The following is a 26,646-nucleotide window of genomic DNA, read 5'->3' on the forward strand; positions in this document are numbered from 1 at the left end:
TTTCTACAGTTCTCCAGTGGTCTGTAAGTCAACATATTTTAAATTATTATTATGTGTCAACATTGAAGCCCACATACAAAAATAAATCAATGTAATACACTGTATTACATAAACAGATAAAACACATAATGATTTCAGTAGATTCAGAGAAAGAATTTGACAGAATTCAACATAGTTTTATGTGATTAAAAGCACTGAATGAAACAGAAACAGAAGGCCTATGTAAGCCAATTTAAATTTTATTGGATATCATCCCTAATGATGAATGAAACATAACATTTCATATCACACCGTTGCATAATAATAGAGGTAAAAAAGTACTGGCAGGACAAAAAAGATTTTAATCAAGAGATTTTGAGAGATGCTTCAGTGATGAAATGAAACAAATTTAAAAAGAGAACAACTTTGGTATATAATTAGAAGTCAGAAATCTAAATATCAGATTTAATACTGTCAGGCCTCTGAGCCCAAGCCTGCAGGTATACGTCCAGATGGCCCGAAGCAAGTGAAGAATCACAAAAGAAGTGAAAATGGCCAGTTCCTGCCTTAACTGATGACATTATCTTGTGAAATTCCTTCTCCTGGCTCAGAAGCTCCCCTGCTGAACACCTTGTAACCCCCACCCCTGCCAGCGAGAGAACAAACCCCTTTGACGGTAATTTTCCACTACCCACCCCAATCCTATAAAACGGCCCCACCCCTATCTCCCCTCGCTGACTCTCTTTTCGGACTCAGCCTGCCTGCACCCAGGTGATTAAAAAGCTTTACTGCTCACAGAAAGCCTGTTTCGTGGTCTTTTCACACGGATGCGCATGAAAAATACTGTAAGTTTATTATCTAGGCATGTTTGAATCTCTGGAATGTTGGGTAAAAAGTGTTCACTAAAATGAGCCCCTTTCAAAGTCACACGCATTAAATGAGACAATGTAAGGATATTCAGTGTTAGAAAAGCAGCACTCATGGATGAAGCTGGAAACCATCATTCTGAGCAAACTATCGCAAGGACAGAAAACCAAACACCGCATGTTCTCACTCATAGGTGGGAACTGAACAATGAGAACACTTGGACACAGGGTGGGGAACATCACACACCGGGGCCTCTTGTGGGGGTGGGGGAGTGGGGAGGGATAGCATTAGGAGATATACCTAATGTAAATGACGAGCTAACGGGTGCAGCACACCAACATGGCACATGTATACATATGTAACAAACCTGCACGTGGTGCACGGTGCACATGTACCCTAGAACTTAAAGTATAATAATTAAAAAAAAAAATTGCTAAAAAAAAAAAAGAAAAGAAAAGCAACACTCATTTGGCTGGGCACGGTGGCTCATGCCTGGAATCCCAGCACTTTGGGAAGCCAAAGGGGCTGGATCACTTGAGGTCAGGAGTTTGAGACCAGCCTGGCCAAAAAGTACAATAATTAGCCGGGCATGGTGGCAGGCGCCTGTAATCCCAGCTACTTTGGAGGCTGAGGCAGGAGAATTACTTGAACCTGGGAGGCAAAAGTTGCAGTGAGCCAAGATTATGCCACTGCACTTCAACTTGGGTGACAGACCAAGACTGCATCTCCAAAAAAAGAAAAAAAGAAAAAGAAAAAAAAGCAGCACTCTTTGGTCATATCAGCTTCTCATCACTTGCTTTTTGTTTTGTGTTTCATGGAAACAGTCGTGCTTCTTTATTGGTGTATTACAATGGCAGAATTGAGTAGTTGCAACAGAGATTGTGGTCCATAAAGCATAAAATATTTACTGTTTGGTTTCTTACAGAAAAAACAGTTTGCCGATATCTGTGGTAGGTTTTAGAAGTAATTTTTTAAAAATTACCCTTTACCCCTTCTTTACTGCATGATAAGATGATCCCAGAAGAATCCACTGTTACGGTTCTCCTGTACTGTTAAAAAAGAAAAAGCCATTTTTTGAATATGGAGTCATTTTCCCACTGCTTATTTTTGCCAGCCTTGTCAAAGATCAGATGGTTGTAGGTGTGGCAGCATTATTTCTAGATTTTCTACTCTGTTTCATTATTCTGTGTGTTTGTTTTGCACAAGTGCAATGCTGTTTTGGTTACTGTAGTCTTATAGTTTGAAGTTAGGTAGTGTGATGTCTCCAGCCTTATTCTTTTTGCTTAGGATTGCTTTAGCTATTCAGGCTGTTTTTGGTCTCAAATGAATTTTAGAACAGTTTTTTTTCTAACTCTGTGAAGAATAATGTTGGTAGTTGGAAAGGAATAACATTGAATCTGTACATTGCTTTGGGCAGTATGGCCATATTTACAATATTGATTCTTTCAATCCACGAGCATGGAATGTTTTTCCATATATATGTTTTATGTCTGATTTCTTTTTTTTTCTTTTTTTTTTTTTTTGAGATGGAGTCTTGCTCTGTCGCCCAGGCTGGAGTGCAGTGGCGCCATCTCAGCTCACTGCGAGCTCCGCCTCCCAGGTTCACACCATTCTCTTGCCTCAGCCTCCCGAGTAGCTGGGACTACAGGTGCCTGCCACCATGCCCGGCTAATTTTTTTGTATTATTAGTAGAGACGAGGTTTCACCGAGGTTTCACTGTGTTAGCCAGGATGGTCTGGGTCTCCTGACCTCGTGATCTGCCCAACTCGGCCTCCCAAACTGCTGGGATTACAGGCATGAGGCACCGCACCCGGCCATTGTCTGATTTTTTTCAGCAGTGTTTTGTAGTTCTTTTTGTAGAGATCTTTCATCTCCTTGGTTAGCTGTATGACTAGTTATTTCATATTCTTCGTGGCTATTGTAAGTGGGATTGTGTTTTTAATTTTTCTCTCACCCTGGACATTGTTCATATATAGAAATGCTACTGATTTTTGTACATTGATTTTGTATCCAAAAATTTTATGAAAGTAGTTTACCAGTTCTAGGAGGCTTTTAGCAGAGTCTTTCTGATTTTCTAGGTATAAAATCATATTATCAGTGAAGAGAGATAGTTTGGCTTCTTCTTTTTCTATTTGCCTGGCTTTTATTTCTTTCTGTTGCCCAAATGCTCTGGCTAGGACTTTCAATATTATGTTGAATAGGAGTGGTGAAAGTGGGCATCTTTGTCTTGTTCAAATTCTGAAAGGGAATAGTTCCAGCTTTTGCCCATTCATTATGATGTTGGCTGTGGGTTTGTCACAGATGGCTATTATTATTTTGAGGTATGTTCCTTCTGTGCCTAGTCTGTTGAGGATTTTTATAGTGATGGTGCTGGAATAACTGGCTAGCCATATGTAGAAGATTGAAGCTGGACCCCTACTGTCAGCCCTCTGAGACCAAGCTAAGCCATCATAACCCCTATGACCTGCATGGATACATCCAGATGGCCTGAAGCAACTGAAGAACCACAAAAGATGACATTCCACCATTGTGATTTGTTCCTGCCCCACCCCAACTAATCAATCGACCTTGTGACGTTCCTCCCCTGGACAATGAGTCTCATGATCTCCCCACCCTGTGCCTTGTGACTCCCGCCGCTGCCCGCAAGAGAACAACCCCAGTTAACTGTAATTTTCCACTACCTACCCAAATCCTATAAAACTGCCTCACTCCTATCTCCCTTTGCTGACTCTCTTTTCAGACTCAGCCCACTTGTACCCAAGTGAAATAAACAGCCTTGTTGCTCACACAAAGCCTGTTGGTGGTCTCCTCACATGGACACACGTGACACCTACCTTTCATCATATACAAAAATTAACTCACAATGGATTATACATTTAAAAGTAAGACCTCAAACTATAAAAAATCTAGAAGACACAACATGGAAATTACTCTTCTCAACATTGGCCTTGGCAAATAATTGTTGGCAAAATCTCCAAAAAATATTGCAACACAAAGCAACTTAGACAAGTGTGAACTAAATAAACTAAAAAGCTTCTGCACAGGAAAATAAACTATCAACATAGTAAACAGACAACCTACAGAATGGGAGAAAATACAAACTATGCATCTGACTAAGGCCTAATATCCAGAAACTATGGGGAACTTAAACAAATCAACATGCAAAAAACAAATAACCCCTTTAAAAAATGAGCAAAGGACATATCCATGAACAGACACTTCTCAAAAGAAGACGTATAAGTGGCCACCATACATATGCAAATCAAAACCACCATGAGATACCATGTCACACCAGTCAGAATGGCTATTACTAAAAAGTCAAAAAAACAACAGATGCTGGTGAGGCTGCAGAGGAAAGGGAACATTTATGCACTGCTGGTGGGAATATAAATTAGTTCAGCCACCGTGGAAAGCAGTCTGAAAATTTCTCAAAGAACTTAAAACAGAGCTATCAATTGACCTAGCAATCCCATTACTGGGCATACGCCTAAAGTAAAACAAATCATTCTACCAAAAAGACATACACACTCATTTTGTTCATCACTATGGTATTCACAATAGCAAAGACCTGAAATCAATACAGGTGCCCAACAATAGAAGATTGGATGAAGAAAATGTGGCATATATATACCATGGAATACTATGCAGATGTAAAAAAGAATAGATTCATGTCCTTTGCAGCAACATGGATGCAGTTGGAGGCCATAATCCTAAGCTAATTACTGCAGAAACAGAAAACTAAATGCCACATGTTCTCACTTATAAGTGGGAGCTAAACATTGAGCACACATGGACATAAACATGGGAACAATAGATACTGCAGACTACTAGAGGAAAAAGGAAGGAGCATAGGTTGAAAAGCTACCTATTGGGTACTGTGTTTACTACCTGGGTGACAGAGTCCCAACTCAGCATCACAGTTTTCCCATGTAACAAACCAACATATGTACTTCTGTATCTAAAATAAAAGTTGAAATTTAAAAAGGAAGTCATTTTTTTCTAGGATGATGTGATTTTATGGCTTACTATTCAAGGGTAGAAGATGGACATGACTTAGAGAAAATAAGAAAAAATATTCCATCCTTCTTCTAGTCACCAGGAATACTACTATAAAAACAAAGTCAGTAAAAGCATGAGAGTGTGGGTCTTCAGTTTTTCTCCGTGAAACAGGAGTGGGAGTTTAGAGAGAACAGACATTATGTTGTTACCTTTCCGAGAAGTTAAGCTGTAAACATTCTCTGTTGCTATTTGTGAAACATACTTTTACAGAACTAAAGTCTAAGGGGAGCAGGTGCAAAGTAATTTATTCAAATAATGAATACACAGACCTTGAAGTTATTTTTTAAGTTGTGAAAAGAATAGACTGAGAAGAAAAATCAAATTGGTTTACATTTTGGAATCGGTATTTCTTGATGACACAGGAGGCATCCTTCACCCACAGTCATAGGCTTGTGATTTCTGTAATTTTTCACAGTTGTTAAATAAATAAAGAACTTGAGCAAGTTAAGTGTCTGTAAGGGGTTGCATTCACTACCTGAAACCTATGGTTTCATCTTTGGTTTTTCAGTAGTAGCAGAGGGACAACAAACCAGGCTTGAGATGTAGAGGACCTATGATCAGATGATTTGTTTGAGAGCCCAAACTAATTAACTTTAAACAAGTAAAATCAAAGTATTATTTAGGTTAAGGGCCTGCAAATTCAAATGTTTTCATAGGCCATATAGCTAACATAAATATGTGAATGGCACCGTATATAAACAAAATTGAGTTATACCGCTTTGGGATTGAGATTACAAACTTCTTTGAAGGCAATCAAATTCAATTTAAAATGTTTTCTAAGCTGAACAAAGCAAGTTGCAAGCCAGATTTGACATTCATTTGTTGTTCAGTATCAAATTTTGAAAAAAAATACTTAAATGAGAAGCCTTCTGGCTTTTCAGGGAAATCGCTGATGTATGATGGCTTGACTTATGATTTTTCAACTGTGGAAAGTGATACACATTCAGTACTCTCCTTAATTTATGAGGGGTTTCTTCTGGATAGAACCATCATAAATCAAGGAGCATCTGTATATCATTATCATAAGATAATAAATACACATTTGCAGTAGCCAAAATTACCCAAGATAGCACTTTTTATACCAATGTTCTTGGGAAACTAAATTAGTCATCAGAGCAAAAGCAGTTATTGCTATAATCCCAGCTACTCGGGAGGCTTAGGCAGGAGAATCACTTGAACCCAGGACGTGGAGGTTGCAGTAAGCTGAGATTGTGCCACTGCACTCCAGCCCGGGCAAGAGAGCAAGACTCTGTCTCAAGAAAAAAAAGCAGCTATTGCTTGTGAGGGATATGTTACTCTAGCTGTAGTTCATCTTTTAATAACTGAACTACTTTTGCCTACCAGCCACAATTTCTCTTCAATGGACCCTACAGTTATACAATCACTAATTCTTATTATTTAGCTCTCATTTTACTAGGTTTCATATAAGTTATTGAGCTTTTGCTATACATTCTGTCAGCAGAAGATAAAATAATTTAATTATATATTTATTGGTTATATAAAACATATATAGTTATATATATACAATTTTGTATCTAGAAATGTATTTCATTATTTAGTTTACATATATTTCATTATCTAATTATATTAAGGACTTGAACATACTTTCTAATCATTTTGATTAAATTTTATACCATTCCAACTTTCTTAGCAATACATTTGAATTATGATAATTTCTTCTTCCATTTTGTGTTGCTATGACAGAGTATCTGAGACTGGGTAATTTATAAAAATCAAGAGGTTTATTTGGTTCATGACTGTGGTGGATGGAAAATCCAGGATTGCACAGATGCATCTGGCAAGGGCCTCAGGCTGCTTCCACTCATAGCAGAAAATGGAAGGGTAGCCAGCATGTGTAAAGAGACCACATGGTGAAACAGGAAGGAAGAGAAGAAATCATGGAAGTCAGATTATTTTTAAAAACCCACTTTCTTGGTATTTAATCCATTCCAGGGAGAGAAAAAACTGACTGACCCCCAAAAGAGGGCATTAACCTATTTCTGAAGAATCTGCCCCCATGACAAAAACACCTCCCACTATACTCCACCTCCCAACACTGCCAAGTGTGTGATCAAATTTCAATATGAGTTTTGATGAGGACAGAAAAACTATATCCAAGCCCTAGCAAAGAACTATTAAAGATGAAAACCCATGCAGCTATTCATCAGAATGGCAGGAAAAAAAATGTCTACAGAAGAGAATGAGAGATACTTTGACCTGACACTAAAGGAAAGTGATTGAGGATATCTAAGAGACTCTATAGAGGAAAGATGAGGACTGCCAATTAAAATAAATGTTCCCAATATCCCCAACATGAGATGAGACTACAAGTGAGATGCAGTTTGAGAGGAGGCTGGAGAGAGAAACTTGTTTACCTGTGGATCCAGAAAGGTGAGAAGATGAAGTAAAACACCTGTAAGAGTAGATCCTGGCCAGCAGAGATAAAAGCTTTGTTATCTTGGGTAAGTTAGTGGTTATTCTGTGTGTTTATAAAACTCATTGCATGCTCGGGATGTGAGTATTGGGGATGGAGGAGTAACAGGTTTTTACTTAAGATGTGGCCTGCATTGGCAATCCAAGGAAGCTGGAAGACCACAGGGAGGATGTAGGGAGAAGGATGGTAATTAACAGCAATGTTGCAAAAATATTCCTTCAGAAAGTTGAGACATAATATATCACCTAATCTTTTGGCTTTAGATAATACCAAAAACCAGCTACATTTTAATATTACCTTTAGAAACAAAATGATATAGCTGCATTAAAATAATGTGCCTATGTGTTACTTTTTCTGTGTAAGAAACTATTCCAAATTTAGCATCTTAAAAATTAACATCTTTTTGTTACTTTCTCTGTGTAAGAAATTATCCCAAATTTGGCATCTTAAAAATTAATGATTATTACAACTCACACTTTCAGAGGGTCAGGAAATGTAAGAGTTGCTTCCTTGGGTGGTTCTAGTTCATGGTCTCTCATGAGGTTGCGATCAAGCTGTAGGCTTTGGATTAAATCATCTTAAGGTTTGAAGTGTAAACCCATCCTGATGTTTCACAGAATACCCAGGCAATGTGTCAATGATCATCAATGATTTATTTGCTGTGAAGTAAATAGGCTTCTGAATATTAAAATTTCCTAGAAATCATCTGTGTTCATTTGTAGTCCTTATGGGTTATGTTACGCATACATCATTCCTGGCATTTTTCCTAATTATAGTTCCTGGTTTGACTGCATACAAGAACCAGCTCCATACTTTATATAAGTCTTAAGAAAGGGAATTGTGGTATTGGGATACTATACCAACTCTTGAATATATCTTAATATAATGGAAAGATATAGAGTCAAAGAGACCTGAGTTTAAATCCAGCCTCTGCACATACTAGCTGAGTGATATTGAGAAAGTCACTTTAACCTCTTAGAACTTATTTCTTCATCAATAGAATGGAGGAAATAATGGTTGTTAGTTCAGTTTCAGACCTATGGTGATAATCATATTAAGCAAAGAATAAACACACACACAAAATATATATATATATATATCATATATACATATGATATTATATATGTCATATATAACCTAGCCCTACAAAGTGCTCAATAAATGGTAATTATTATTATGATAGTTTTATGTACATATATATATATATATATATGTATATGCCAGCCTAATAGCTTAACATTATGAAAGAAACATGGGCTTTAAAGTAAAAAAATAAAATCAAATAACTGGATTTGTGTCTTGACTGGAATCATCATTTATTAGCGGAGTGATCTTAACAGTTTTTTATCCTCTCAAAGCTTCAATTTTTTCATCAGTAATGTTTGACTTTAATAATAATATCTACCTCAAAGGGTCATATGCCCTAACATCTTCTAAATTAGAAAGAAAAGTTAGCAGTGCCACTACTACTATTGCCAAATAATTTCACTGATACTACCTTTTCTCACCTTTCCTAACTAGCATCTTCCCTCCACAACTTGGCAATCTTGATCGTTTCTCAGGATTGCCATGGAAGGAACACAGATGAATACACACACACACACACACACACACACACACACACACACTGATCCTTATAGCACCTTGAGGCACACTGGAAGTTAGAGAGCAAGCTCTTTCAGCTTATGTCTTATCAGAAACTTCGTGGTGCATTTATGATGACTTCAGACCACAAGCCTATACTCCTGAGCTGAGAACATTGGGAAAAATCATCAGTAGACACCCTATTAGTGGAATTCATCAGGCTTCATTCTCCCATTCAGATAGCCAATACTGCTGTTCTCACTTAAATTACCTGACCCTGCCCTCTGATTCCTGGCTTAGCACAGCTGCAGTAAACATCCCTTTCCTTGCAGACAACCATTGTATAATGACCTCTGTCAATGGGACTCAATAAGGCTTGGATAAAGGCCTGAGGCCTCCCTGATTCCAACCAGAACATCAAGGGAATATTTACCCACCAAGTCCACTGCTGAAGATACAACAATACTAACCTGAATGAAAGAAATACATAAAATAGTAAGAAATACAAATGGCCATGTGCCATGTTTACCTCGGGTATGAGCATTGTTTTCTATTAAGTTCTGTGAGGAATGTTAATTCAGAAATATTTATTTCATACCAAGAATCCAGGTGATGCTGATGCATACAAAAAGTTGAAACTGGTTTTGTCACATTCTCTGTAATATCAGATTTTCTCAGTAGATGGTGTTGTCAAACAATTTTTCTCTATTTCTGTCATCATATTAATAGTTTTTCATCAGCATCAAACAAGGTAGCAAATTTTTTCTCTCCATACTCTTTTCAGTGTTGGGTAAGTTTGCATTTTCTTGGCTTCATCTGTTCTATTTTCTCAAGACACACACACACACACACACACACACACACAATATGTATAAAATGGAGTAGTCCAAAGTTAGGAGAATAAGTTACTAGGCCAGAATTGGCTACCATTTCCTATAAAGGGCAAGATAGGAAATATGTTGCATTTTACTAAACATAATCTCTATTGCAACTACATAACTCAGCCAAATAGCATGCGAACAACCCTACAGAATATGTTTAAAAAAATGAGTGTAGAGCTGTTCCAAAAAAATTTTAGTTATGGGCACTAAAATTTAAATTTCAAGTAATTTCTTTTTTTTGACACACAGTCTTGCTCTGTTGCTCAGGCTGGAGTACAGTGGTGCTATCTCAGCTCACCGCAACCTCCACATCCCAGGCTCAAGCAATTCTTGTGTCTCAGCCTCTCGAGTAGCTGGGGTTACTGGCGACGCCACCATGCCCAACTAACTTTTGTATTTTTAGTAGAGACAGGGTTTTGCCATGTTGGCCAGGCTGGTAAGAAACTCCTGGCCTCAAGTGATCTGCCTGCTTTGGCCTCCCGAAGTGCTGGGATTACAGGCATAAGCCACCGTGCCTGGCCCAATTTCAATTAATTCTTAGATATCACAAAATAGTTTTCTTCTTTTGATTGTCTTTTAACCACTTAAAAATGTAAAAACCATTCGTAGCTCACAGGCTATATGAAAACAGAGAGTGACCTACATTTGGCCTGCCGTCTGTGGGCTGTAATTTGATGACCCTTGGTCTATATATTTATACTTGTTGAAACCAAAGTTACTGTAGTTAAGAGCTTAGACTCTGATGTCTGGCAGTCTGGGAACAAGTGTTGGCTTGGGAATGTTAGTTCTCTAACTGTTTCAAGCCTTATTTTCTTTATCTCTATAATGGGAGTAATAATAGTAAAGGCCTTTTAGGGTTATTGAAATAATTACGAGTTGATTTGTGAAAAGAGCTCAGAATAGCATTGAATGTATGGAAAGCAGCCAGTACATTATAACTATTGTTATAGGCTAAATCCTTTTCTAGACATTTTCAACACATCACCTCACTTCAATTTCATAATAATGCTTTGATGTAGGTATTATTATGTCTCCTTAAGAGATAAGGAAACCAAAACTCAAAGAGGTAAGTGATTTGCTCTAGGTTACATAGCCAGTAGGCAGTAGGCCTGAATTTGAAGTCATACTCAGGTTTTACCCCACGCTCATGCTTTGCCACTCTGCTTACCTTTTCCTTGAGCTCATTTGTGTAATGCTCTGGATAAAGTCTCAAACTCTTTGTTAAATAGTGCTAGTCATAATTTTTGTTTCTTTTTGGGACGGATTCTCACCCTTATACCCAGGCTAGAGTGCAATGGTGTGATCATAGCTCAGTGCAACCTTGAACTCTTGGGCTCTGGTGATCCTCGTGCCTCAGCCTCCCAAGTAGCCAATACTACAGGTGTGTGCAGCCATGCCTGGTTATTTTTTATATTTTTGTATAAATGAGGTCTCACTATATTGCCCAGGCTGGTCTCAAACTCCTGACCTCAAGTGATCCTCCTGCCTTGGCCTCCCAAAGTGCTAGTAATACAGGCATGAGCCACTATAACCAGACAAAATTTATATTTTTAGGAACTACTGAGATTCACAATCAACATACTAATTTGTGTTTTATACAAAATAGCTTGTGAAACTCAAAAAATATAGTTGTTATGATAGTTTTGTGTGTCAACTTGGCTAGGCTATGGTACCCAGTTGTTTAAACACTGATATAGGTGCTGCTGTGAAGGTATTTTGTAGCTGTGTTAACATGTACAATCAGTTAAGTTGAGTAAAGGAGATTACTTTGATTATATGGGTGAACATTACTGAGTCAGCTGAAAGGCCTTAAAAGAAAATAAGATTTTCCTGAGAAAAAAAAAAGCAGCCTCAAAACTGCGACATTAGTTTCCAGTCTATCAGCCTGCCCTACAAATTTCAGAATTAGAAGCTCCCAAAAGCATATAAGCCAATGTCTTTTCTTTAATTTTTAATTTTTGTGAGTACACACTAGGTGTCTATATCTATGGGGTACATGAGATGTTTGGATAAAGATGTAAAGTTTTAACACGCTAAAAAAAAAACTAGGTTTGTCTTCATTTGTACATATAACTAGGCTTTCTCTAGCTTCTCTATCTTAGGGGAAAATTTAGATGATAGCAACAATTGCAAAGCAGGATTTCTCTGGCTCTTCTCTCTTACTCTATAGTAGCATTTCTCAACTGGGGACAATTTTGCCTACTCAGCGGACATTTGGCAATACGTGGAGACATTTTTGGTTGACACAGCTGATGAGTACAACTAGAATCTAGTAGGCAGATATCAGAGATGCTGCTAAATATTTTCATTGCAAAGGTTAACCCCCCACGACCAAGCACTATTCATCCTAAAATGTCATACTTCCAAAATTGAGGACAGCTTATCTATAGGAAACAGTCTCTTCAAAATCTTTTCAAATTTTTATTGGAGTCGCCAGGTAGGAACAGAAAGCAGCTGCTTTTTATCCTAAATGCTCCGTTTCACTTTGACTCCTTTTTTGCTGCCAGTGCTAATAGTAGTAACTATAGAATCATTGTCTAAGAAGTGCTCAACACTGGTGCTGGAGCTTGCTGTATGTAGAGATGCTATTTCTAATACATGTTGTTACCTGAGATGAGGCTACAGATGCCTAATATCTAGAATTCCAGTGTCTGTGTTGAAGATATCACCTATCATCGTTGCTGAAACTGCTGGAACTATTGTTTCCAGTACCAGAGTCTTCTGCCCTCTCATCATTCCTACTCTGCTCAAGGTTTTTTATTCTTTTTGTAAAATTTTTTTATTTTTAATTTTTTTTGGTACATGGTGTATATATTTATGGAGTACATGAGATATTTTGGAACAGGTATGCAAATGTGTAATAACCACTTCATGGAAAATTGGATGCCCATCCCTTCAAGCATTTATCCTTTGTCTTACGAACAATCCAGTTCTACTCTTTTAGTTATTTAAAAATGTACAACAAATTATTGTACCTGCTGTACAATTGTACCCTTTACCTGCTGTTTTTTCACAGCCTTCTCTTCCTGAGATGCAGGAAACAATTTAGTTGATATTTACCATGTTGTACTCAAAGTTACTCTTTACTTTGAATGGTCTATTTTTCTACAAACAGCTTAGTTTCCTCAACTACTTTTTCCTTAGAATGAATTATCTCCCAAGAGTACTTTAAGTCCCTGGTTTTAATCTATAATGGACACATATTATCAACTCTATAAATATGATAAGCTACACCCAAACCTTTCTGTGGGCCACTTTTTTCCTCGGATAAAGATTTTCTGCTATATAAAAAATTGATTACTTCATTCAACTGCTGTACACATATTTATTGAGCACAACTCATCACACAAAAATTTTATTGAATAGTTAGCTAGGCAGTTGTTTGAGAAATGAAGATATAGCAGTGGCAAGGTAAGACAAGACCTTTTCCCCAATAGCTGGAAAAGAGAGGAAAAAAAATAAGCAAATAAAAGTATTCATCTGAAATAAACTAAAACAGTATAATGTGACTTGTAATATAGAGAGATGATTCTTTGTAATGGGTGCAGTCAGGGAAGACTTCTCTGAGGCTTAGTATTTAACCAGATATCTGAACGATGTGAAATATCTAGAGGACACAAATTTGAAGCACGGTGAATAAGTGGAATCAAGAGACAGAAAAACAGTCAGTGTGACTGGAACATAGCGAGCAAGGGAATGTGTGGTACAACGTGAAGTCAGTCTGGCAGTCTCCAGATCGTGTAGTTTCTATTAAGTTCTAAACATGGTGCTCTGTGCTAGGATATCTTTGTAAGCCAATTATATTATGGACCTTGCTCAAAGCATAGTTAAAAAGATATGCTAATCAAAATTCATAGAACTAAGTATATAATTGCAAAGTACTTTATGGTAAGTGCTATTAAGGAGATTACCTAATGTTATGAGAGTATATAAATAAAGTGTGAAACCTGATTTGATTAAAGAAAAGTTTCCCCAGACAATGATGATGAGCTGAGATGCATAGGATAAGTAGTTAGTAAGATAGAATGAGAGAAAGATTGGAATTATAGACAAAATAAGTTAACTTTTTCCATTTTTTAACAAGTAGTGAGGCAAGAAACAGATGTCCTTTTAAGAAACTAAAGTTATTTTTCTCTTTTCACTTGGATGTACAAAATAAGAAGTTTAGATTAAGAAGAAACAAGTAGTTTAAGAGTAAAAGTACACTTTGGTTAACAATACAATCATTAAACCTTAAAGGCCTCACTCCAGGTTTCTGGTGGTCTTTGATTTCTCTTTCTGTGCTGCTGTTACAGTGTGACATAGAAAAGAAGGATACACTTAGATCTGGTGAGGTGGGACCAATGTAAGCTGAACAGCAATGTACTGCTGCTGTCTTCCAGGGGAAGTAGGTGAATAGTCATTTTGGGAAAGGCACTGCATCACCAGCTTCTAGAAAATTTTTTCAAGAGTCTGACCATTGTATTTTTTCTCAAATATTTTTTTTTTTAAATCTCTCCCTGGAGAGTGGCTTTGAACTCTAGCTTTGCTCAGATAGGGCTCCCATAAATTTGGTGGTAAGTATTTATGCGTTTTTCATGATAGTTCTTTATCCTGGTGGATGACCAAATGCCTGTGCCTGATCGTACCCAGGTATCTTCCTCACAGAAAGAACATTTTTAGGCTGTCAGAAGCCTTTTTGGTTCTTGTCTGACCTGTGTCCAGTTTATTCCTACTAAGATAGCCACTCCACAGCAGAGTCCTGACCAGGAGGAGAATCAGGTGTGACACAGAGAAGGCAACTCAACAAAATGCACAAGATAACAGAAGCAGTGTATTACTTACAAATCCCGGAGAGAAGAAGGCAGCATGCCTCACAGGGAAAACAGGAAGTAGGGAAGCTTTCTGGGACACATTGGTTCAACCAACAGGTGGGGAGGAAGAGAGAGAGAAAAAGGAGCCTGTGGGCCAAAGCCTTCATTGAGATCCAAGGTGTTACCCAAGCAAGTTTTCCGTGTGGAGTTCTAATTGGTGGGTTATGAATATGCAGGCATGAGTTCCATGGATTCCCACTGTGACTGAAAAGTGACCGCTATGGCTTATCTGCAAAGCCTATGTAGGATGTGGGGGTCAGTCAGGTAGTATCTAGCTGTCCCATAAAGATGTGGTCAGTAGGAGGTGATTGTATAAGAAAGATATATGGATAAATCTGCTTGAGGAACTGTGGGAGGCAGAGAACTGGGAACTGTGTCAAGGATGACTAAGCCTTGCTTGTGGTATGAAAAAGCCAACCCTATATTCAAAATAAATGTCAAGGCAACATAACTCTATTAGGATCTATTATACTGGCCTCATAAAAAGTTTGACCAATCAGACTATTCTAGCAACTTGGAGTTCTGGAAATGTTTTTCGTGAAGTAAACAGAAAAGGAAAACAATGCTAAATGATGGCAATTAATATGTATAAACCAAGAAGTAATTTTATTTTATTTTATTTTAGAAACTGATGTTTATTTTCCATCAACCATTTTTCCATGCTGCTTAAGAGCCTATGCAAGAACAGCTTAAGACCAGTCAGTGGTTGCTCCTACCCATTCAGTGGCCTGAGCAGTGGGAGCTGCAGACCAGTCTTCCGTGGCAGGCTGAGTGCTCCAGTCTTCAGTAGGGAACTGCTGAATAGGCACAGAGGGCACCTGTACACCTTCAGACCAGTCTGCAACCTCAGGCTGAGTAGCAGTGAACTCAGGAGCTGGAGCAGTCCATTCACCCTGAAGTTCCTCCTTGGTCATTGCCTTTTCAGCAGCAGCCTGCTCTTCTTTTTCAATCTCTTCAGGATCTCTGTAGAAGTAGAGATCAGGCATTACCTCCCATGGGTGTTCACGGGAAATGGTGCCACGCATGCGCAGAACTTCCCGAGCCAGCATCCACCACATCAAACCCACTGAGTGAGCTCCCTTGTTGTTGCATGGGATGGCAATGTCCACATAGTGCAGAGGAGAATCTGTGTTACACAGAGCAATGGTAGGTAGGTTAACATAAGATGCCTCCGTGAGAGGCTGGTGGTCAGCCCTGGGGTCACTAACCACAAGAAGCCGTGGCTCCCGGAAGGCTGCCTGGATCTGGTTAGTGAAGGTTCCACGAGTGAAGTGGCCAGCAATTGGAGTTGCTCCAGTGGCAGCAGCAAACTTCAGCACAGCCCTCTGGCCAGTATTCCTGGAGGATATAACACTGACATCAGCAGGGTTTTCAATGGCAACAATAGCACGAGCTGCCAGCAGAAGCTTCTCCCAGGTCCTCTTCAGATTTATGATATAGATGCCATCACTTTTCCTTTTATAGATGTACTGTTCCATCTGGAAGTCAAGATTGGTGCCACATAAGTGTGTTCCTGCTGCAAGGAACTTAAGGACATCCTCCTCCTTCATTTGCAGGACATCAAGGGCTCCAGACATTGTGAAAGTTTCCCTTTAAGTTACGATGGGAATCTAGAACAACGCCCTATGGACCACTCTGTAGGTAGTGCGGAAAGACCAAGAAGTAATTTTATAACATTAATGTGTGTATATATCGGTAAAATGTCAGCTGCAGGTAATGGAACAATTGACTGAGTGGCTTAAGCCAGAATTTAAAATGTATTGTGTAAGAAGAAATCAAGAGATAGATAATCCCTGGCTTGGTACAGTGCCAGAGTGGTCTTCTTAAAAAGTGATGATTATGATAGTCTTTTAAATACTTCCTTCTTTAAATGTTTAATGTCAAAGTTTAACTTTGTTTTAATTTTAATGTTTTGTTTAATTTTGATGTTGGTATTGATGTTTTCAAATGAGCAAAGTGCATGTAATCATCACCACCACCAATACACTCTCATTGCTAATATTTGATTATGAAATAAGATAAATATTGACCTGTTATTAGATAATTCTCAAATTCTAAGAGAAGTTAGAAAGAAGTTTGGAAACCTAAATGATCCCTTGTCAAAAATAGACTTAAGCAGTACTCCTATAAATAACCAAATTTTGAATGCTCTCAAGTACAGATTAAAGTCAAAGTAGATAAAGCATTATGTTCTGAAATCTATAAACAGGGAGTTTTATGATTTTACTGATGTCATTTGATTTCCAAAGGCTGACACAGTTGACACTGCAGAAATTAAAAAATAAATTGAGATTCATCATACGGATGTAAAACATTTTCTACCAGTACTGTGAAGACAAGAAAAATAGATTATCATAACAACATATGCATTGGGATTTTAAAAGCTCTCTCTGGAAGACCAAATTGAAATATTAAAAATATAATTTTATATGTATATATAGGATATCAGGTTCCATATTTTACAGTTCAGGCTCAGAAAATGTCCAATTAAGACCATAAACAACAATTTGATGACTAATAATAAAATCTACTGTTTTTGAGCAGCTAGGGATTGCTTACTAATGGGTGACTAAGGGGCTACAATAAGTCCCTTATTCACCCCTTAGTGAGCAGTCCCTTATTTCAGAAAATATCTTGGGGCAGATAGCTATACTGTGCTTGCTTTTATGTTTGCCATTGCAGTTGAAATAATTTATGAGACCCTCAATTGGCTCCCAGAACCTGTAACTTTTCAAAGGGTTACAGTGGGAGAAGCAGTAACAGGAATTGATACTTCACCTAACGAAATATTTAACACTAACTGAGGATGAGGCAACATGGAAAGCTCTAGAAGAGTGTTTCCCAAAAAAATGGTTCACTGATAGATTCAGTCTGTTTTAAGTTATTGCTCAGACATTTCATTTTAACACATTAATACCAAATAAATTATTCTATAGGATCTATAATTTAGTAAGAATATATTTTATCATGATCTGTTCTTGAGCCCCAGGCTGACAAACATTGTCACCAGTGCTATTGAATCCATGTGGGCCAATTCTTGGGCCTACAGGCATCTTGCCTTGGTTCTGGTGGTGGTGGCAGTGGGTGTGTGAATGGGCAGGTCCTTGAGCTCCCAGGCACAGGGCATGGGATGAGAGATGATGTTAGCAGTGGTGGTACAACCTTCCACCTTTCACACACATAAATTATAATTGCCTCATAAAATGCTGTGATACTCTATCAATGTAGAGAACATAGCTGTCAACATTTACAAATACTTACATGAACAAAAAGTAATTGATTGAACTATAATCTTTCATGTGATAAAGATGGTGTTGAATAATATTTTGTAATCTTCTGTAGAGTGGCTTCAAGATGGTTGACCAAAGGCATCTGTTACTTATCTCCTCAAAATAATGAACAGATAATCATACTTCTAATAGATCATCTAAGAAAGCACATTGGAATTCAACAGCAAAGTGACAGAAAACACCTGAAGCAAGGAAGAAAAGGGAAGTAAGGCAGCCCACTAGGCAGGGATTGGCTAGGAGACTGGTGAGCCCCCATAATGCAAGTAAAGGGTTAGGGAGAGATCCCCAGTGGTCCACATTCCCCCTGAAACTCTTGCAATCCTAGCCATGAGAGAATGCCCTGATGCTAATGGGCCCTTAGGGTAATATAGGGAGCTACCTGGAGATTGTGCAATAACATTGCCCTAGACAGAAAGTTCATGTTGGGTCCCACAAACCATCTTAGTCCTAAGCAACTGCAATTTGGTATTACTTTGAGATCTCTGTCCCCACTACACTGCATCCTGCCCTGGGGCCCAACAGTCCCTGCATCTTTACATTCCTAGAGCCCCACTGACATCCCCATCTTACAGCCAATGCTACTTATTTTTTGTTTATGCATATAAAAAGCTAGAATCATATAAGTGAAATTAATTTAGAATGAGACATGTATCATCTACTTCTTGAAAAATTGACATCACTTCTTTTTTTTTTTTTTAGAAAATAACCAAACACATTTTATTATTCATTATTTTAAATAATTCATTTAAATTCATTATATCATTGAACAATTAAAATATTCTACATTGTGAAATGTGCACAGGGGTTTCCATAATAGAGGGCTTTCATTTCAGAAATGTATACTTTGTACATTGATTTAGTAGTTGATCGAGTCAACACATTTTTATTGAATTTTGGGCTCATCCTTTTTTTTTTTTTTTATATTTTAAGTTTTAGGGTACATGTGCACATTGTGCAGGTTAGTTACATATGTATACATGTGCCATGCTGGTGCGCTGCACCCACTAACTCGTCATCTAGCATTAGGTATATCTCCCAGTGCTATCCCTCCCCCCTCCCCCCACCCCACCACAGTTCCCAGAGTGTGATGTTCCCCTTCCTGTGTCCATGTGATCTCGTTGTTCAATTCCCACCTATGAGTGAGAATATGCGGTGTTTGGTTTTTTGTTCTTGCGATAGTTTACTGAGAATGATGGTTTCCAATTTCATCCATGTCCCTACAAAGGACATGAACTCATCATTTTTTATGGCTGCATAGTATTCCATGGTGTATATGTGCCACATTTTCTTAATCCAGTCTATCATTGTTGGACATATGGGTTGGTTCCAAGTCTTTGCTATTGTGAATAATGCCGCAATAAACATACGTGTGCATGTGTCTTTATAGCAGCATGATTTATAGTCCTTTGGGTATATACCCAGTAATGGGATGGCTGGGTCAAATGGTATTTCTAGTTCTAGATCCCTGAGGAATCGCCACACTGACTTCCACAATGGTTGAACTAGTTTACAGTCCCACCAACAGTGTAAAAGTGTTCCTATTTCTCCACATCCTCTCCAGCACCTGTTGTTTCCTGACTTTTTAATGATTGCCATTCTAACTGGTGTGAGATGATATCTCATAGTGGTTTTGATTTGCATTTCTCTGACGGCCAGTGATGATGAGCATTTTTTCATGTGTTTTTTGGCTGCATAAATGTCTTCTTTTGAGAAGTGTCTGTTCATGTCCTTCGCCCACTTTTTGATGGGGTTGTTTGTTTTTTTCTTGTAAATTTGTTTGAGTTCATTGTAGATTCTGGATATTAGCCCTTTGTCAGATGAGTAGGTTGCGAAAATTTTCTCCCATGTTGTAGGTTGCCTGTTCACTCTGATGGTAGTTTCTTTTGCTGTGCAGAAGCTCTTTAGTTTAATTAGATCCCATTTGTCAATTTTGTCTTTTGTTGCCATTGCTTTTGGTGTTTTGGACATGAAGTCCTTGCCCATGCCTATGTCCTGAATGGTAATGCCTAGGTTTTCTTCTAGGGTTTTTATGGTTTTAGGTCTAATGTTTAAATCTTTAATCCATCTTGAATTGATTTTTGTATAAGGTGTAAGGAAGGGATCCAGTTTCAGCTTTCTACATATGGCTAGCCAGTTTTCCCAGCACCATTTATTAAATAGGGAATCCTTTCCCCATTGCTTGTTTTTCTCAGGTTTCTCAAAGATCAGATAGTTGTAGGTATGCGGTGTTATTTCTGAGGGCTCTGTTCTGTTCCATTGATCTATATCTCTGTTTTGGTACCAGTACCATGCTGTTTTGGTTACTGTAGCCTTGTAGTATAGTTTGAAGTCAGGTAGGGTGATGCCTCCAGCTTTGTTCTTTTGGCTTAGGATTGACTTGGCGATGCGGGCTCTTTTTTGGTTCCATATGAACTTTAAAGTAGTTTTTTCCAATTCTGTGAAGAAAGTCATTGGTAGCTTGATGGGGATGGCATTGAATCTGTAAATTACCTTGGGCAGTATGGCCATTTTCACGATATTGATTCTTCCTACCCATGAGCATGGAATGTTCTTCCATTTGTTTGTATCCTCTTTTATTTCCTTGAGCAGTGGTTTGTAGTTCTCCTTGAAGAGGTCCTTCACATCCCTTGTAAGTTGGATTCCTAGGTATTTTATTCTCTTTGAAGCAATTGTGAATGGGAGTTCACTCCTGATTTGGCTCTCTGTTTGTCTGTTATTGGTGTATAAGAATGCTTGTGATTTCTGTACATTGATTTTGTATCCTGAGACTTTGCTGAAGTTGCTTATCAGCTTAAGGAGATTTTGGGCTGAGACGATGGGGTTTTCTAGATAAACAATTATGTCGTCTGCAAACAGGGACAATTTGACTTCCTCTTTTCCTAATTGAATACCCTTTATTTCCTTCTCCTTCCTAATTGCCCTGGCCAGAACTTCCAACACTATGTTGAATAGGAGTGGTGAGAGAGGGCATCCCTGTCTTGTGCCAGTTTTCAAAGGGAATGCTTCCAGTTTTTGCCCATTCAGTATGATATTGGCTGTGGGTTTGTCATAGATAGCTCTTATTATTTTGAAATACGTCCCATCAATACCTAATTTATTGAGAGTTTTTAGCATGAAGGGTTGTTGAATTTTGTCAAAGGCTTTTTCTGCATCTATTGAGATAATCATGTGGTTTTTGTCTTTGGCTCTGTTTATATGCTGGATTACATTTATTGATTTGCGTATATTGAACCAGCCTTGCATCCCAGGGATGAAGCCCACTTGATCATGGTGGATAAACTTTTTGATGTGCTGCTGGATTCGGTTTGCCAGTATTTTATTGAGGATTTTTGCATCAATGTTCATCAAGGATATTGGTCTAAAATTCTCTTTTTTGGTTGTGTCTCTGCCTGGCTTTGGTATCAGAATGATGCTGGCCTCATAAAATGAGTTAGGAAGGATTCCCTCTTTTTCTATTGATTGGAATAGTTTTAGAAGGAATGGTACCAGTTCCTCCTTGTACCTCTGGTAGAATTCGGCTGTGAATCCATCTGGTCCTGGACTGTTTTTATTGGTAGGCTATTAATTATTGCCACAATTTCAGATCCTGTTATTGGTCTATTCAGAGATTCAACTTCTTCCTGGTTTAGTCTTGGGAGAGTGTATGTGTCGAGGAATGTATCCATTTCTTCTAGATTTTCTAGTTTATTTGCATAGAGGTGTTTGTAGTATTCTCTGATGGTAGTTTGTATTTCTGTGGGATCGGTGGTGATATCCCCTTTATCATTTTTTATTGTGTCTATTTGATTCTTCTCTCTTATTTTCTTTATTAGTCTTGCTAGCGGTCTATCAATTTTGTTGATCCTTTCAAAAAACCAGCTCCTGGATTCATTGATTTTTTGAAGGGTTTTTTGTGTCTCTATTTCCTTCAGTTCTGCTCTGATTTTAGTTATTTCTTGCCTTCTGCTAGCTTTTGAATGTGTTTGCTCTTGCTTTTCTAGTTCTTTTAATTGTGATGTTAGGGTGTCAATTTTGGATCTTTCCTGCTTTCTCTTGTGGGCATTTAGTGCTATAAATTTCCCTCTACACACTGCTTTGAATGCATCCCAGAGATTCTGGTATGTTGTGTCTTTGTTCTCGTTGGTTTCAAAGAACATCTTTATTTCTGCCTTCATTTCGTTATGTACCCAGTAGTCATTCAGGAGCAGGTTGTTCAGTTTCCATGTAGTTGAGCGGCTTTGAGTGAGATTTTTAATCCTGAGTTCTAGTTTGATTGCACTGTGGTCTGAGAGATAGTTTGTTATAATTTCTGTTCTTTTACATTTGCTGAGTAGAGCTTTACTTCCAACTATGTGGTCAATTTTGGAATAGGTGTGGTGTGGTGCTGAAAAAAATGTATATTCTGTGGATTTGGGGTGGAGAGTTCTGTAGATGTCTATTAGGTCTGCTTGGTGCAGAGCTGAGTTCAATTCCTGGGTATCCTTGTTGACTTTCTGTTTCGTTGATCTGTCTAATGTTGACAGTGGGGTGTTAAAGTCTCCCATTATTAATGTGTGGGAGTCTAAGTCTCTTTGTAGGTCACTCAGGACTTGCTTTATGAATCTGGGTGCTCCTGTATTGGGTGCATATATATTTAGGATAGTTAGCTCCTCTTGTTGAATTGATCCCTTTACCATTATGTAATGGCCTTCTTTGTCTCTTTTGATCTTTGTTGGTTTAAAGTCTGTTTTATCAGAGACTAGGATTGCAACCCCTGCCTTTTTTTGTTTTCCATTTGCTTGGTAGATCTTCCTCCATCCTTTTATTTTGAGCCTATGTGTGTCTCTGCACGTGAGATGGGTTTCCTGAATACAGCACACTGATGGGTCTTGACTCTTTACCCAACTTGCCAGTCTGTGTCTTTTAATTGGAGAGTTTAGTCCATTTACATTTAAAGTTAATATTGTTATGTGTGAATTTGATCCTGTCATTATGATGTTTGCTGGTGATTTTGCTCATTAGTTGATGCAGTTTCTTCCTAGTCTCGATGGTCTTTACATTTTGGCATGATTTTGCAGCGGCTGGTACCGGTTGTTCCTTTCCATGTTTAGCGCTTCCTTCAGGAGCTCTTTTAGGGCAGGCCTGGTGGTGACAAAATCTCTCGGCATTTGCTTGTCTGTAAAGTATTTTATTTCTCCTTCACTTATGAAGCTTAGTTTGGCTGGATATGAAATTCTGGGTTGAAAATTCTTTTCTTTAAGAATGTTGAATATTGGCCCCCACTCTCTTCTGGCTTGTAGGGTTTCTGCCGAGAGATCCGCCGTTAGTCTGATGGACTTCCCTTTGAGGGTAACCCGACCTTTCTCTCTGGCTGCCCTTAACATTTTTTCCTTCATTTCAACTTTGGTGAATCTGACAATTATGTGTCTTGGAGTTGCTCTTCTCGAGGAGTATCTTTGTGGCGTTCTCTGTATTTCCTGAATCTGAATGTTGGCCTGCCTTGCTAGATTGGGGAAGTTCTCCTGGATAATATCCTGCAGAGTGTTTTCCAACTTGGTTCCATTCTCCGCATCACTTTCAGGTACACCAATCAGACGTAGATTTGGTCTTTTCACATAGTCCCATATTTCTTGGAGGCTTTGCTCATTTCTTTTTATTCTTTTTTCTCTAAACTTCCCTTCTCGCTTCATTTCATTCATTTCATCTTCCATTGCTGATACCCTTTCTTCCAGTTGATGGCATCGGCTCCTGAGGCTTCTGCATTCTTCACGTAGTTCTCGAGCCTTGGTTTTCAGCTCCATCAGCTCCTTTAAGCACTTCTCTGTATTGGTTATTCTAGTTATACAGTCTTCTAAATTTTTTTCAAAGTTTTCAACTTCTTTGCCTTTGGTTTGAATGTCCTCCCGTAGCTCAGAGTAATTTGATCGTCTGAAGCCTTCTTCTCTCAGCTCGTCAAAATCATTCTCCATCCAGCTTTGTTCCGTTGCTGGTGAGGAACTGCGTTCCTTTGGAGGAGGAGAGGTGCTCTGCGTTTTAGGGTTTCCAGTTTTTCTATTCTGTTTTTTCCCCATCTTTGTGGTTTTATCTACTTTTGGTCTTTGATGATGGTGATGTACAGATGGGTTTTCGGTGTGGATGTCCTTTCTGTTTGTTAGTTTTCCTTCTAACAGACAGGACCCTCAGCTGCAGGTCTGTTGGAATACCCTGCCATGTGAGGTGTCAATGTCCCCCTGCTGGGGGGTGCCTCCCAGTTAGGCTGCTCGGGGGTCAGGGGTCAGGGACCCACTTGAGGAGGCGGTCTGCCCGTTCTCAGATCTCCAGCTGTGTGCTCGGAGAACCACTGCTCTCTTCAAAGCTGTCAGACAGGGACATTTAAGTCTGCAGAGGTTACTGCTGTCTTTTTGTTTGTCTGTGCCCTGCCCCCAGAGGTGGAGCCTACAGAGGCAGGCAAGCCTCCTTGAGCTGTGGTGGGCTCCACCCATTTCGAGCTTCCTGGCTGCTTTGTTTACCTAAGCAAGCCTGGGCAATGGCGGGCGCCCCTCCCCCAGCCTCGCTGCCGCCTTGCAGTTTGATCTCAGACTGCTGTGCTAGCAATCAGCGAGATTCTGTGGGCGTAGGACTCTCTGAGCCAGGTGTGGGATATAGTCTCGTGGTGCGCCATTTTTTAAGCCGGTCTGAAAAGCGCAATATTCAGGTGGGAGTGACCCGATTTTCCAGGTGCGTCCGTCACCCCTTTCTTTGACTCGGAAAGGGAACTCCCTGACCCCTTGCGCTTCCCAGGTGAGGCAATGCCTCGCCCTGCTTCGGCTCGCGCACGGTGCGCGCACCCAGTGGCCTGCGCCCACTGTCTGGCACTCCCTAGTGAGATGAACCTGGTACCTCAGATGGAAATGCAGAAATCACCCGTCTTCTGCGTCGCTCACGCTGGTAGCTGTAGACTGGAGCTGTTCCTATTCGGCCATCTTGGCTCCTCCCTTCCATCACTTTTCAATAAACACACACTTTTTAGTTTATTGGTTCATAAAAGTGCTCATTACATTACAAAATGTAAAAAGAGCTGACAAAGGATAAAATTAATAAATAGTTGTAGACTGTATAATAAATGATAAAACTTCTGTAACAAGAGTGCCATGCTACAACCAAATACAGAGGACAGCTCTACGGCATGACTGCTCAGCGTTGTCCAGCACATCTTTCATAACTACCTAGCCTTTATTTCTCACTTACCCCAACAACTGCCAGTCTGGTTGATTTCTACATTTGGCAGGCCTACTCTGAGTAATACCACTTGAGGACAGAAGTAGTGAGCAATCTCCAGCTGCTCATGCTTCAACTCACTTTGTTTTAACAGTAAGAATCCTTCATGCTGCCCTTAAAAGGAGATGTTATTAACACTGTTTGGACAGGGTTTTTCAGATTTACCCAAATGGTAAAATGAGACTCTGTTCACTACATGTGTGAACACTACTAGACAAAATAATGGGGGAAGCCAGAAGTACAATGTGGAGGTTAATCAAACATCCCAGTTTACTTTAATGTATTTAATCAAGCGGTATGCACTGGTGTTGGCAGTGGATGCAATGAGCTGGGTGGGCCAGTCCCCAGGCCTTCAGGTTATATGTTAGAGTGAGTGCCAGCTGTGGTGGTAATAGCAGGTTGGGTGGGCCCATCCTCAGGCCTACAAGATGATTGCCTGGATGCCAGTGGTAGTAGATGGGGAAGGGCAATATTCAGGCCCCCAGAGAGCATGCTAAGTTACTGGGTGAAGTGGAGTTGTGCCAGGCAGTCTTGTCCTTGTCTCTTTGGTGATGCATACAGGTGCTGAAGTTGTAGGCAGAGGGAGGCTAATTCCTACGCCTCTGGTGGAATGCTCAGGTAGAAGTGGAAGTCACTGATCTGTGATCCTGATGTTGGGGAGCGTGGGCTTGCTTTTTGTTGGAGCAACTGTAGGCAGGCAGCTGGGGAGTGCATGCTTTGGCTGCAGGTGTTATCTGTGGGTGAGTTCATCTGTCCTTGGGGTATTTGTAAATATGTGGCTTCCCCAGTGTTGGGGGTTGCAGAATTACTGCCAGTGGCTCATGATTTAGTCCTGGTGACAGCATCCAGCAGTGGCAGCATTTGTAGGTAGGAGAGTCTGTCCTTGGGATACAGGATTTACAAGACAAACAGAAATCAGTTAAGAAAATGACAGGAATAAGTCTTATATTAGTCTGTTCTCTCACTGCTATAAAGAAATGCCTGAGACTGGGTAGTTTATAAAGGAAAGAGGTGTAATTGATTTACAGTTCCAAAGGCCTGGGGAGGCCTCAGGAAACCTACAATCATGGTGGAAGGGAAAGCAAACACATCCTTCTTCACATGGTGGCAGGAAAGAGAATTGCCAAGCAAAAGGGGAAAAGCCCCTTATAAAACCATCATATCTCATAAAACCTCACTCACTTTCATGAGAACAGCATGGAGGTAACTGCTCCCATGATTCAATTACCTCCCACTGTGTTGCTCCCATAACACATGGGGATAATGGAAACTATAATTCAAGATGAGATTTGGGTAAGGACACAGCCAAAGCATGTGATTCTGCCCATGGACTTTCCGAAATCCCATGTCCTCACATTTCAAAACACCATCATACCTTTCCAACAGTCCCCCAAGGTCTTAGCTTATTCCAGCATTAACCCAAAAGTTCAAGTCCAAAGTTTCATCTAAGACAAGGCAAGTTCCTTCTGCCTATGAGCCTGTAA

At 39.3% G+C, this 26,646-nt stretch overlaps 1 protein-coding gene across 1 annotated transcript; it reads right to left on the reverse strand.

Annotated features, from left to right (window-relative positions):
- Positions 1–15,291: 15,291 nt before the first annotated feature.
- LOC101138859 (small ribosomal subunit protein uS2-like) lies at positions 15,292–16,248 on the reverse strand. Its single transcript, XM_055375963.2, has one exon. The coding sequence runs from the start codon at positions 16,232–16,234 to the stop codon at positions 15,347–15,349; it is 888 nt and encodes a 295-aa protein (XP_055231938.1). The 5' UTR covers positions 16,235–16,248; the 3' UTR covers positions 15,292–15,346.
- Positions 16,249–26,646: the final 10,398 nt, after the last annotated feature.

The sequence above is a fragment of the Gorilla gorilla genome, chromosome X, assembly GCF_029281585.2.
Source record: "Gorilla gorilla gorilla isolate KB3781 chromosome X, NHGRI_mGorGor1-v2.1_pri, whole genome shotgun sequence".
Classification (NCBI taxonomy): domain Eukaryota; kingdom Metazoa; phylum Chordata; class Mammalia; order Primates; family Hominidae; genus Gorilla; species Gorilla gorilla.